At 37.0% G+C, this 14368-nt stretch overlaps 1 protein-coding gene across 12 annotated transcripts in view; it reads left to right on the top strand.

Moving 5' to 3' along the window:
* CDKL5 (cyclin dependent kinase like 5) overlaps positions 1-14368 on the top strand; it is a 130327-nt gene that overhangs the window by 108464 nt on the left and 7495 nt on the right. For 9 of the 12 annotated variants that reach the window (XM_072028940.1, XM_072028936.1, XM_072028902.1 and 6 more), the window contains 3 exons: positions 7728-7830; positions 11977-12099; positions 13258-13377. In XM_072028940.1, coding sequence (XP_071885041.1) covers positions 7728-7830; positions 11977-12099; positions 13258-13377 — 346 coding nt within the window. Of the gene's footprint in view, positions 1-105; positions 2314-7727; positions 7831-11976; positions 12100-13257; positions 13378-14368 lie in introns of those variants that run through there. The other 3 variants (XM_027448172.3, XM_072028950.1, XM_072028960.1) reach the window with 3 other exon arrangements.

The following is a 14368-nucleotide window of genomic DNA, read 5'->3' as shown; positions in this document are numbered from 1 at the left end:
GTCCCTTTTGAGCAACAAGAAGTACTTCATCACACCATCACATTGATTGCTTTAAAAATTGTACACTTTTGTTCGGTCTTCCCTGATTCTTTTTTCTATTATCAGTCTTTGGTTAAAGATGATGGAAGTGCTTGTGTGCGTATAGCAAGCCCATAGCTTCATCTGTGGATTCCAGAAGCATGAATTGTCAGAAAAATGTAAAAAGTTATCAAAATGCATGTTTCCATATATAAATGACTGTATTAATGAAGAATATAATATTCACCCTACAATGGGGACTGCTGCTCTCTTTGCTTACATACCACAGAAGGAATTGAATATATTATATGGGAAAACGGTGATTTTAAAGGGTTTTAAAAAACATTGCATGACTCCATATAGAACATAGAACAATTAACTATAATTATGCTAGTAGAATGACAACATACGTGTAGCTTTGCAGGACTTAAAGGGGAAATATCTTAATTTTGTTGCTGTGAGAGCTGTACAGCTCTAAAGTACTCTTAATGTTCTACTTTGATCACAATAAAGCACAGTGAATAAAAATAAGCAAATGAAGTTTCAAAGAATTGTTGGGAGGAATGGACTTGTATGCATTCTCATGGTTCAACTGTACTTCATACCGCTATATGAAACACTGCTCTCTGAAAGTGATGAAACTATGCTATTTAACGAACTGTTTCAGTGGTTTGTTGACATAATGTAATTTCATATGAACAACCTATGAATTACCTGCTTAAAAAAGAAGGGGGTGGGACACAAACAACTGGTTATTTCAGCTTTTATTCAGGTTATATACCCAAGTCAGCAACAGAAGATGTTTACTCCAGAACACTTGTCTCCTGCTCTGATACACTAGAGTCTGCTTCCTGTCCTTCAGTAGCTCCACCTACATCAGTTCAGTGGATGCTAGTTTTGGGAATCTCATCAGTTATGTAAAAAGGTGGTACTTATGTTGTAATTTGTGGCTAAAGAAGGTCTTTGTTTCCACTGTTGGACCTTCTTACATCTTTTCCTGTCCTTCATATTTGAATCTTTTTATCTGGCATACAACAGAAGCTAACTGGAATCTTGTTTTGCTTTATATATCATTTGGCAATATATTACCTGTTATAATGTGGTTAATACAAAGAAATATGTAATGTTATTCTAATTCTGAACTGAAATAATAGTATATGTTGTTAGAGCTGGTTGGGAATTTTTTGGCAAAGTATATTTTTCCTTACAATGCTAAATTACCAAAACTTTTCAAAGGAACAGACTAATATCTACTCACCTTTTATTGGAAATATTCTTCAGCTCCAGGATGGAATTCACAGTCAAAACCAGAGAGATACTCAAAATAACAGATATTTGGGGGTCAGCATTACATTTTTTCGTACAAGGAACTCAAGTGCACAGCTTTTGTTCTTCTTTATTTAAACCAGAGATGTGAACAGAAATCTTAGATCTAATAAGTGAAAGACCTGAACCAGAGGTTAGAGGTTATTTTGAAGCACATTCTCTGTTTTTACCCTCAGTATATTCTCTCGAAGCTGTTTCATTTTGTTGAAATAATGAAAGGACCACAAGAGATGCTGAGTATAGCCTACTGAATAAGGCTCTAGATTAACTTTGAGACAGTTAGATTTAAGTCTTTGCTCCACTTACCATACTCAAATATTTCCATTAAGTGGAGCAGCTCCTTTGAGAGAAAAACCCACAGAAGAATAAGCTTTTTGTCTTGTAAAATGGAAAGAATGGCAGTGCCCTCCACATCAAATTACCTGCTATTTTGGCATGCATTCCTCTTTCTCTTTGCTTTTCCAAGTCCCTATTTTCCTGAAATGTTTCCTGCCCAGCTCTACATGTTACTCTGTGCAAGTTGTCCTGGCAATGGTCTAATGTTGTTGCAAAATTGTTCTGTGCCATAAATGCAGATTCCTGAGTGATGTAGAGTCTGTTCCTCTACTTATTTTTCTGTATAGAAGTTGTGTAAATGCTTATGAAAATGTTGAAAGCTCTAATGGAATGTGATTCTGCTTACATCATCAATTTTATGATGAAATAAATATTTGATGTCTGATGGACATACATGACTGGTACATGACAATTCATCTCAAATTATGAGTGACATGTATTCCACCTGGACTTGCCACTACTGTAAAATATGGCTCCTCTCATACTACTGCTCTGTGTTGCCTTTCTTCTGTCAAAGATTTTGTGAATGTTTGCTAGACTGAATTGTCACAAATGTTCCCTTGTCTTTGTGTGCATTTCTTCACTCTGTCCTCACTGTCCTGCCTCTTTAAAATAAAGATGTTATGAACTCAACTTTTGTTACCAGGTTTTACTATTAAATTTCTAGATCATTTCAGAACTTCAGATGACTTGGTTTGAAAAAGGCAAATTTTCATCTTTCTAGAAAATCTTTGAGTTTAATTTCCTGCGAGTGACCTTGAACTTGCTCAATTTTCCATCTTTAGATACAAGAATTTTATTCTCTCTCAACTTTTGTCTCAACCTGGGAAAAATTAGTAGGTAATAGGCAAGATACTTAAACCTTGTTCTGCCAGTGTACCAAAATGCTGACCTGAGTTACTATATGTAATAATTGCTTTATTACAGTTCTAAGTATCTCCTTGGAATAAACTCCAACATGCAGCATTTCATCTTCCATCATGCTGGAGGTGCTTCTTGTGTTGGTTGCTTACAACATATGTGGGGACTTTTGGAAAGTTTGGACCTTTTATGTCCATTAAAATGTATTAATTCTATGACAAACAGCTGGTATATGTTATACCTCCCTCAAAAAATAAGGGGAAATACATACAATATTATTTTATATATAAATACATAAGCACACACACTCTGACTCAAGAACAAAACAACAAGAAAACAAACAAACAAACAAAAAAACACCCTTACTGTTTTATCTATCTGCTGTTAGTTTTGTAACTCCAAAACGTTACAGTATGCTATGAACATGACCCGACTGGCTTTAATTTTGCTGTTTCAATGGCAGCGTGACAATGCAGTCGCACTGAAGTCCATGGAACAAAAAGGTTGCCAATACCTGAACAAGGTGGTTGAAAGCTTGTTCAGTTGTCTGTATCCCATCCATTCCTGCATTGCAAGTACGCTCCAGTTCATTTACAGATTTTTAGATTTTTTTTTCTAAAAATACCAATATTCCAAATTTGTTGTTTGCAAGCTTAAAAAATCAGCTGTGTGTTGCACTGGTTGAGCCTTTAGGAATCTGCTCAGCATAGCCTGAAGATATTCACCTTCCTAATGCTATTGCTCTCCCTCTGACGTTTCCTACCCAAGACTCTCGTATATGCATTATCTCCTACGTTTGCTTTTTTCATCTGTATGGCTGCATTTGAGCCTCACTGCCAATGCATGTAGGCTCTCTTCTAGTAACCAGCAAGTGCCTCTTCCCCAGCCCTTCACCAGTCATCAGTGATTTTTTTTTTTTGTACTAAAATTTGGTAATGAAATACAATGTTACTTGCAAGGAATCCTTACAAAATTGTAGTTGTCAATATTCAGTCCAAGAAATAAGCCTAGGGAAGTACGAGGTCATGAAGCCAACTAGTTCCAAATATTTGTTATTTACTAATATTGAATTATATTGGGGAGGGGATGTGTATATATATGTACACACACATACAAGTATGTATACTTCTTTTTAGTAAAGCCGTAGCCTTAAGTGATACTGTGGTTATAGAGGCTGCTGTGTGGGATTCTGTATATAAGATGGTAGACATGGGTTTCGTTCCAGCTAATAAATCCAACTTTTTCACATGAAAGAAGGTTTTCAGCTTTTAGCAATGTTCTGAGTTGATCTCTTGTTTTTTTCAGCTTTCAGTGCCAGGCTATTACACCTAGAAGTTTTTACTAAGCTTGCAGGACTGATATTTTTATTTTAGGTAAACCGTGTATTTGAGTTTCTTCACTGGTTTCAGACATTTTCTTGCCATTGTTTATGGTAACTGTATAACTTCCAAGGTGGATGGACTTTTTAAATATTCGTTAATATTTTGAAGAAAACTTCAGATATTTCAGTAACTTCTCCTTTAGGCCAAAATCTGACTTACGTAATTGTGAGCTGTGCTGTAAGGGGAGTAAGTAGTATGGTGGCAGCTAAAGAGGATTTCTAACCAGGCTACCTGCTGAAATTAGGGGTACTGAAGAGCACAAGGAATTGCCGAAAAAGGAGCCTTGTGCAGTATGAACGCATCTGTGGCAGCATGAGTGCAGCACGCTTCCTATTTCCCTTTTTTTTTTTTTTTTTTTTGAAGTAAATGCTGAAGCACAGCAGTTTCTTTGCCTCCATCCATACATGCTGCTACACACCGATGTACCTGCATGAAGTTGGATACCTTTCCTCCCCAGGGGCAATAAATGCTAGCGATAGTCAAAGCATTTCTCTAGTTTCTGTGTCTTTTTCCAAATGTCTCTGACCAGAATAACCAATATGATCTATATTATGTGTCCTAAGCATGCAAAAGGCACAAAAAGGGATAAAAGGGATAATGGAGAAGAGGAAATTTTGCCTTTAGTTTCTGCTTGAGGGTGAGTTCTCTCAGTGGGGGCTCTTCTCTAGGGCTAGTCTTGCTTCCTAGTGATAGAGACACAGGCTGTGGTGTAACTGCTGCTTTCAAAAGCTGAAGCTTTATGCAAAACACCAGGACTTGGCCGTTATATTGGAAGAATTACCGTGTGGCTATACCATACAGATTTTTTCTGATAATCCTCACTTATTCCTGTACTGTCCATTGTCTGAAACCCATCTTTCGGGATGCCTAAAATATCCCGGTGTTTCATCTCGGCGATCAAAATGTTCTGCTCTATTTTTACTCAGCGCAAAATCCTGGTGTTGAAACTTCCTGCTATAATGCTATATATGTTCGCTCTCTTCACATAATGAGCATGTGTTTGGAAGCAGTTGCTTTTCAAGGTCAGTGCTTTTTCAGACAACTGTGCTGCAATATGAGTCATAGGAGTTAATGACATAAACCCGTCCATGTAAAACCACTGGCTTTTGGGTAGGCGGCAATTGGAAATGAGCAGAGTTCTCAGCCCCTTGCATTTTTTTCTTCCGGTCACTGGAGTTAACAAAGAGGAAGATAAAAAACAGAATTTCACTTCTGGCCTTTCCACTCACCTGCTGTGGGGAGCAGTTTTCTTGTCTAGGTTCACTGGGCTGAAGAAATGAGTTACACTTGAGTGAATCTGTCTAAAAGCGTGCAAAAATTGTCCCAAGTTTTATTCTAAAGAGTAAGTTCACTTTTTAAAAATACAGCATCTCCGTTGAAGAATAGGTGTTGGAGCAGAAAAGCCAGAGCAAGACGTTGACAAATTTTAAAGGACGGTGCAGGCAAACCATGCTGGCACTTAGGATCTGAGCCTAGTTCTTCAATGGGCAGCACAGTCTCTGGGTTGGTAATTTGCACTAAGGCCATGTTTTGGGGGTACGTTTGCAGATGAGGATGTGCAGTAGCTTCTCTGGGAAAAGATTTGGGAGATTTTCAGCCCTTTTCACATGACTTTGAGAGTGCAAGCAGGATATTTGTGCATGCTTTTCTCCAAGCTTTCTAACAAATTACAGAAGATGAAACTCCTAAAAATACTTCAGTAAATAACTCAGTAGTTGTTTTGTCTGTGTGAAGTTGCTCTTGTGAGTTGACAAAATATGTAAAGCTGTCAGTAATGTTTACTTTTGGGCTCTGCTGTGATGCTTTAAGTGAATTATACAAGACTTACTGCTGTTATGCAATGGTACTAAATCCAGGGACATGACATAAGCAGGGATCTTTAGCAATCCCGTATATTTAAAATATGTGGTAGGAATCTAATAGTTTTACTAAACTAGAGATTTTTCCTGTATCTACTTCCAGATTTCAGATTTCAGATTTTCACATTGTTTGTATCACTGAACATGTGAATGTGTTTTCTGGATCTAGATTTAAGTTGAAAAAATTTAACTTAGCAAAATTCCCACCGTCTACTCTGCCTATAAATCTTTCCTCTAAGCCCATTTCTTTTACTCAATTATTATACCTTGTTACAGTGTTTAAATACTACATGCATTTAGTTAGAACCAGGTAGCACTCCGAGTTTGAGATGGTTTTGGGTAGAAACGGAGGAACTGACCAAACCCCATTTCAGATTGAAGATGCTCATTAATAAGGGGGACAACTGTCGTCATTCCCACCTCGATAATGTGTTTCTCATTTGCTTGGAAAAAAAAGTCAGCTTGGCATGTAGTAGCAGCTGAATCACCAGTTTACAGCATAGCATTTTAAGCCAGATTTAGAACCCAAAGATAACTATAGCAGGCAGCAAAGTGTTGCTACATTACAGTTGCTCCAAGCAAAGCTGCCTCTCTTTGCCATTCAGAGCCATTAGAACTGTGGCTGTCCCTCAGGTTTTCCAGCAAGACAATAGAATAATTTCTTTTTTATTTTCATACAAATTAAGGCTCAAAAGGGGCAATTAGATCATCCAGTATGACTTCACATATGTTAGTTGCCAGTAATTGTCATCCATTCTCTGGGGTTGAGGCCCAGCAGTGCGTCTGGCAGAAGCGTACGCAGTCCTGATTTGAAATGTCAAAGATGGCAAATCCACTCCTTCACTACAGAGTTTCTTCTTGTGGTTAATGATTCTCATTGTTAAAATCAGTGCCCTATTTCTAACAAGACTTCTCTGGCCTAATCATCTACCTACTTGTTCTTGTTATGTCTTTGCCCTATACTTTAAAGGTCTGTAATTTTTGTAATTTCTTCCTGGTTAAGTACCTGTGCGCCACAATCAAGGAAGCTGTAATTGTTGGGATTGGCTTGGCTGTGTTTTTGACATTGTAGAGAGATGGAAATCTCTGACTCTTTTAATGTAGACCATTCTTTTTATCTTCGTGAAACTTCCCATCAGCACTTCCAATTTTCAAAATAGCTTAAAGGGCACTAGAACTGCATACAGCTATGTCTCACCAATGTCCTTCATAAGCCATCTTTTTGCTCTTTATCAGTGCTTTACATCCTTAGTTTACTGTGTACACTTAAAGTAACGTGTTGGATATCAGCTGTAGTTAATTCTGCTGTAAACAAGATATGAGGGAGAAATAAATAAAATTCAGTCTGCAGGGAAGTCAACTGTTCCACTTTTGGGTCATCTTCTTTTGCCAGCACTGTCTCACGCATGCATAACAAACTAACTGAAGTTTCTAAGTTGAAATGGATCCCCAGCCTCCCTGATGATAAATTTGGAACCATGTCAGCAAAGGTCAGGAGTGTCAATTGAAATTGGTTCTGTCTGGCGAACTTTGCAACTCCCAGCTCTCCGGCAAGCAATGGATAAACTGGACCAGTGCTTTTGTACCTCCTCACCAGTTGTATGTTCTCTCAGATACGATTTTCATTTTTCTAAAAAAACTTGTGTGTGAATATTTTGGTTTGAGTATTAAATTCTGGCTTAGAAAAAACATGCATGCTTTAACCTTTTCCCTAAGTAACTCACTGGTTTGACTAATCATTTTACCCTAACACTTTGTTCCTCCTATCCCATTTAATAAGACTGTTACTTGTATAGTAACCATTGAACCAATGAATGTTTAAACATTAAGAATCTTTTTGCTTCAATCAATAATTTTCATTCTTTGCCATAAGGTCTCACCATTACACAGAATTTGCATCATATCAAAATAAACTCTGTCTTACAATACCTTATCTCATGTTTAGGAAAAGTCCTGAAAATCTTAACAGTCACTCTGAACAGCTCAAGGAGAAAGAAAAGCAAGGGTTTTTCAGGGCAATAAAAAAGAAAAAGAAGAAATCTCAAACTGTAAGTATGCAGTTATTTCTAAAAGAAAATAAGTTTATCAGTTTTGAATGGTACTACTTTAAAATGCTAGACTAGTACAGTAACTTTATATTATTTGTGATCATACCTGCATGTATCTATTTGTTCTTTTTCTGTTTTCACTATATGACAGTCAGATACTCTTTCTGTGTCTGTTTTCATTAAGATACTTCAACATCCAGTTTATATGCAAGTTTTAAGCAGATGTTGTAGCAAATCCTTTTGCAGCATATGTTGATACTGTTCAAAAAGTAGCAAATGCATTATTGTGTGTCCTCAGAGCTTGAATAATTTCAGATACCCATTAGGAGGAAATCAAACTGCTATAAAAGAGAATTCTTTAAGAACTTTTTCATGGCAGTGTCTTGATGACAGCTTCCAACTTCTTGCCATACCCTGTGACTGGAATAAGGATGATGTGCCTTAGCCATTCTCAATGTTTTATTTTATGTTGGGGGAAAAGGTGTCTTTTATTGTATTGTGTATGCCTTTGCTATCTTTTCTGTATTTCTACATTTACATCTAGTTTTCGGGAGAGAAACATTATTTATCAGAGGGCAGTGACATATTAGTATTTCAAAAAGTTTTACAATGAAAGTCCCTGTAAGAACTGGGAAAACCTAAACATCATCTCATCTCAATCTTGGAAAACAGTTCTGGAAACAGTAAAATACTTAAAATTACATTTGCATATCTGTTTAACAAAATTTTAAAACTGCAGGTACTTTATCTAAAATTATGGCTAGTAAAAATGTGCTCTTGTAATTCTCAACCAGGCCACCGGGCTTTCTATTAGTATAGTAGTATATTACTAAATTTCATGTGCAAAATAGTGTCAAAAATATACCTTTGTCTCTTTATGTTACTGGTTCTTTCCAGTGTACTTCATTCTTACATAAGTAAAATGAAGAATTCTACCCAACTTTTTTTTTTAAAACATATTTTTTTCATTAAAATGTAACTTTATTAATTTGTTAATAACATTAGTTCCTTTTTTGATTTTGGTGTCATGTCAGATGTTCTCAGTGTACAAAAAAAAAAAAAAGATAACTTTCAGACTTGACTTGGAATTTGAAAATCAAACTGTTTTATCTAGTAGTGGGATCATCATCTCCAACAGTAATGTATGCTCTCCTTTTCAAAGTAGCTTGCTTGAATTCCCCACATTTCAGGTTTGGGTTTCAGAACTCAGTGCCATTGAAAAACTAGGTTGTAATATTTCTGTAAATGAAATGGCAGTTATGGTTTTGAAGGTTCTTGAAATGGAGTAAATTGTGCTCACTCATCATAGTTAAATAGGCTTCAGAAGAAGTTAACAGTACTGCAGGGCAAAGGGGAGTAACTAAGTTAAAATATCTTCTGTCAGAGAGTGAGGTGGCATGACTGGGTATTGTTGGAGGGCTGATCTATTGAAAACTGGGGGAGAGGAGTGTTTGTCTGCTTTTTTTCATTGTTTGTTTAATTTTCTTTGAACTGCATGGAATGTGCATGCGTGTGTTAACTAGCACACAAAAATGCACCATATCTCCTTGCTAGCTAGGTTTTAGGGTAGTGGCTCCTACCTCTCCTTCTGAACTTGTTCACCAAGATACCTGTTCTGAACTAAATATCTAGTTTAAAACTCTGGGATTTTTTGATATCACAATGTCCATGAAAGGGTAAGCACGCCTAATTGGTTTAGGTAGCACGCTGGAGCCATTGGTTTCAGTGATGCATTTGCCAAAAAAAGATGTTATATTTGCACTGTTTTAGATTTCAGCCATTCAGACATGGTGGAAGGGAACATATTAAAAGCCCAGCTGATAGATCAGGTATCAACTACTTCCAGATTAAACTAAGTGAAGGAATTAGAGACTGAGGTGAGTTGTGTTGCAACGCAAAAATCAGCACTTTCCCAAATATCAACTGACAAGCACCTTGCTCTGTAGATACTGAAAACATCACTGATTACAAGCCAGGACAGATTTACACATGCTCCTTACTCCTTTTCATACTTAAGGAGAGGGAGAGAGTGTTTGCATAACGAAAAATGCATTGGCTAGTTCCACCTAGTCTTTCACAGGAGATGCATAATATTTCTGAAATGCGATAGTGATGAAACTGTTGCATCCTCATCTACAAGCTTGCTGACATCAACTTCATTCAACCAGAGACTGAAAAACCTCTTCTCGTTTCTACTTGCAGTTGTTTGACAGAACAGTGTCTAGGGACAGACTGTGCACACCAGTGCGTGTGCAAGTGTTTGCTTCAGACACTGCTCTTTGTTCTTCTTTGTCTGTTCGTTGAGGAAGTCTGCATAAAGAGCATTGGGATGTTCATGAGGGTCTTCCTCCGTGAATGTAATTTATTACCTGAAAATTATTTAGCTCCAAGTTTGACTTCAGTAGTAAAAGCTTTTAACAGCACTGTAGTAATAGCTCTTCAACTACAGCAATAATGGACTCATATCAAAAATCTTAATATATTGTGACTGTCCAAGTTTTTTTCTGAGGCTTAAAACTCTTAGAGTCCTAGATGTATGCAATTCTAGCTATGTACCCTGATACCAGCTTTCTGCAGCAAATAACAAGCTAGACCCAGAGAACAGTCGTATTGAGAAGCATGTAATAGTACGCGATTGTACACAGTGTTAAGAGGGTGATAATACCACATCCATTGCTTACTACTTACATCCACTGTTATTTGGCAAGTTTTGTGTTGCTGGTGATCATCGTAAGAGTCATAAAAGATGACTTGGGACTAAAGATATCTTCTTAATAATGTCATTCTCAAAATCTCCAGTAGTGCGGAAGTGATACCAGTTTCTGATACTTCCTCGTGCAGAGGATTATTCTCTCTAGAGTTCTCCAGGTGTAGTTCTTTATGGGATAACAATCACTACTGTCTGCTATGGGAATTCTTTGGAATATTGTTTTTGAAGAGCTGTTTTTATCCATTCTCCTTTTTATCTTGTTTTGGAATCTTTTAGTAATGCAGCAAAAGGTTTTGATTTTTAGAATCACATTTTTTTCTGCAATCTGTCACTAAGCGTTTTGGTATCCATGAGGGCTGTGTAAAGTGTCAATGTGCACTATCTTCAGAAGAGCCTGAGTTTTGCAGATTGTGGCACATATTGCAAGCTACGGATCTGAAGAGATTATGTACTTTGGAAAAAACAGTTGCAAGTGACCCTTCCTCCTCCTGATGCTTTGATTCCTTTTCAATTTACTGAACTTCAAACAGAAAGTTCTTCTGACCACAGAGTTTCTAAGCAAGCTGTGCTAATTAATGACTTTGTCTTTTGTTAGCTTGGATGGAAACTAGAAGCTGGGAATTTGTTTGAAAACCTTCTCTTCTGGTAGTGCACCCATCGTTATATTTAGTCATATAACCATTTCAGTATAAAGTTTTCTTTTGGTAGGCAAATGGCACAGCAAGTGGCTTGGGCTTGTTTGCACCTGAGAGGAGGAGAAATCATCATGTTCATAATTTTAATACTTGACAGTTCTGTTTGTTGTTTGTGCATCCGTTGGTATGCTCTTTGATTGTCTTACAGAAATAAAAATATAACTGCCAGTGCCCTTGCAGTTGTACGTGAAGTTGTTGAAGGCATATTTTTGTCAGAATTGAAATCATTCATCTTGGAGCCCTAGCTCTTTTTAAAAGCTAAAAATAAAATACTTTTCTTTCTTCCAGAGGTAACTATCAACTACTCATTCTAAAACCGATTGCTGCTATTACTAGTATATCTTTGATATTTTATTTATATAAAAATAAGAAATGCCATAACATTTTATATCATTATCATAAGTAACAAAATTACAAGATTTGATCTATAGCTCAATAAAGTCAACAAGACCTACCTGCAGTTTTCAAAAGACTTTATACTCTACATTCCTAATGGGAGATAAAAATAGGTGATCTCTTTTTCTGTAAGAATACTGATCTCTTTTTCCATGCTGTATATGCATTGAGTTCCTTGAATTTGTTCCATACACTTTCTTCATTCAGTCACTATTATATTTTCCTGAATCAGATTGATACCATGTACTGTTGGAACTACAAAAATATAATTATGAGTTAATATAGTAAGGACAGATCTCCTGAATTGATATACTATGCATTTAGATTTTGTATCTTATATTACAGACAAACTCAACCAACGGGGAGAATCCAAGCATCAAGAAATCCCTCTTCCCTCTTTTTAATTCAAAGAATAATTTAAAGCATAGTTCTTCTTTGAAAAAGCTTCCTGTAGTCACTCTACCCATGGTATTAATTTTTAAGTACAGTAGCTCTGTAAAACGCTCCAGTAAACTTATTTTACTGACTACAGCAGCATGTGTTTTATTTTCATGGGATCACTTTCTCTTCATGCCAGTTAAGTATCTTGGGCCAGTTCCATAAATTTAAGTAAAGTTTGTGGTTCCATTGAAGTAGATTATGTCTTTAAAAAAAAAAAAAAAGTCTCTTGACCATTTGTTATACTGAAAATGTAATGTACACAGCTCCAGAGAGAATGAGCGCCAGGACTAGGGCTAAAGGAGGAAAATAGTTGTGAAATTACCCATGTTTAAATTTTCTCATTCTGTTTCAATCAGGAAAAAAAAAAATTAACCTGGTTTGTTTTATAGCTATATTAGAGATACATTCTGTGTGCTAACTGCTCCTTTATATATAAATTCAATTAGATATTAATGACACATTCTCTGAAAAAAAAACTTAACTCATGTTTCTAACATATTTTTGTTTGTGCTGATTGTTCACGATAAAAGGCAGACTGCATTAAAAATAGATTAAATTTAATTGTTCTTTTCTGCTTAAAATTCCTGAAATAAAAGTCTCTATAAGCTTTACATTGTTATTCTGCCATAATATTTGATGAATTTATATCTTGTTTTTTAGTGCCGTTGAATTTTTTTTATTTTTTAATTTGGCTTGGGTTATTTGTGGAGGAGCAGAAAGATGAGGAAAAGAAAATCTCTTCCTTTGTGATGGCAAAATCGGCCAGATGTCAGTTTAGAGATGATTTCGATCTGCTTCAATTAGGAACAAATTTATAGAACTGATCCTTGGTCTTAACTGCAGTATGGAATGCTTTTTAAATGAAGATGACACTCAACAATTCTGTTGTTGTTGTTGTTTTTTATTATTATTATTATTTTATTTTTCTTGGAAGCCTTGTTTAATTGCTCTCTCTTACAGCAAATAACACTAACAGCATGCGAATGCTTCAAGGGCTAAGGGTAAAGCAACTCTGCATGACCTCCGCAGCCACTTACTCTTACTATGGGGAAAAATAATGAAAGGACATTGCAATTCTGCTGCAGTATTGGGCTTCACTTGCGTTGTGTAATTAACTTGGGAAGAGGATTTACAGCTATTCTTAAGAAATATATTAAAAGCCCAGTTTTTAATGTTTTGTTGCAGATGCCTAGCACTGATGGTCAGGATCTCTTGGCATTACAGAAAGCCATTCATTCTACTAATCACCAGAGCAGCAGGCAGAAGGATTGGCATCCTGAGAAGATGACAGAAATCCAGCCTCATGTAAGTAGCATTATCAGTTCCCTGTATTTTAACATCACGAAGGTATCTTGACAGATTTTTCTCCGGTAAATAGAAAAATTGCATTTGATGTTATTTCCCACCCTCCCCATTCCCTCCTCACTAAATATAAAAACTCATGTACCTGTGGTACTGCATGATTCTTTGAAAATCTAGACACAAGTGACAGGGAAAGGAGGTGAGACTGTATGTCCTTATGTCAGTCACTGAGCCTTTAGAAATGGTGGTTGTGTGCTTGTTTTGGAGATAAACAACGTTTCAGTGCACAGCCGCAGTAGGCACTGCAGTACCGTGGCAGTGCCCTCAAGTGGGGGCCTGCTGCTGCGTGGCTGTGCCTCAGCTGGCACAGGCTGCTGGTTTTGCAGGCTGGCTTGGTGGAGCATCGCACTGCATGAGTGCAGCTTTGTGTCCTCCAGTTCTAAAACCAGCCTGGGGGACAGGGCTTGGAAGGCAGCTTCTCTGCCATGCTCTTGCCATTACAAGGTTGAAAACTTTGAAACATTGAAATTGCAGCTGGTGTGCTTGAGGAAGCAAGTTGTTCTGTGAGCTGTGGAATTTAATGGTGCTGTTATCCTACCAATTTGTGTACTCAGGCTTACCACAGCTCTTGCAACTCATTTGAGTAACCCCTTGTGTCTCTTCTCCTTTGGTGTGCTTTATCAGCTAAAGAAGCTGTGAGGGACAAGAGCTGCTTACCACCCCGCTGCAGGCAAACCAAATACCAAACTGCTGAGCTCTGCCAGCCTTTATTTCAGTGCAGATAATTACTCAAGGTTCTCTCTAACCCCGAGTTGACATTCAGGAAATTTTTAGGTACTTCGTATTTCTGATATCTGCGCCTCATAAAATGTGGCTTGAGGTTCTAAAGTTAATAGCAGGAGTGCTGACAGACGGAGAGCTAATGCAATTGCCTGTGCCTCTGTTTTCATAGGACACAAGGTTAAAATAACCGACGGGAACAAAAGCTTTTTTT

This window comes from Anas platyrhynchos, chromosome 1, assembly GCF_047663525.1.
Source record: "Anas platyrhynchos isolate ZD024472 breed Pekin duck chromosome 1, IASCAAS_PekinDuck_T2T, whole genome shotgun sequence".
Classification (NCBI taxonomy): domain Eukaryota; kingdom Metazoa; phylum Chordata; class Aves; order Anseriformes; family Anatidae; genus Anas; species Anas platyrhynchos.
The sequence above is the reverse complement of the archived record's forward strand: the minus strand, read 5'-3'. Positions and strand labels throughout refer to the sequence as shown.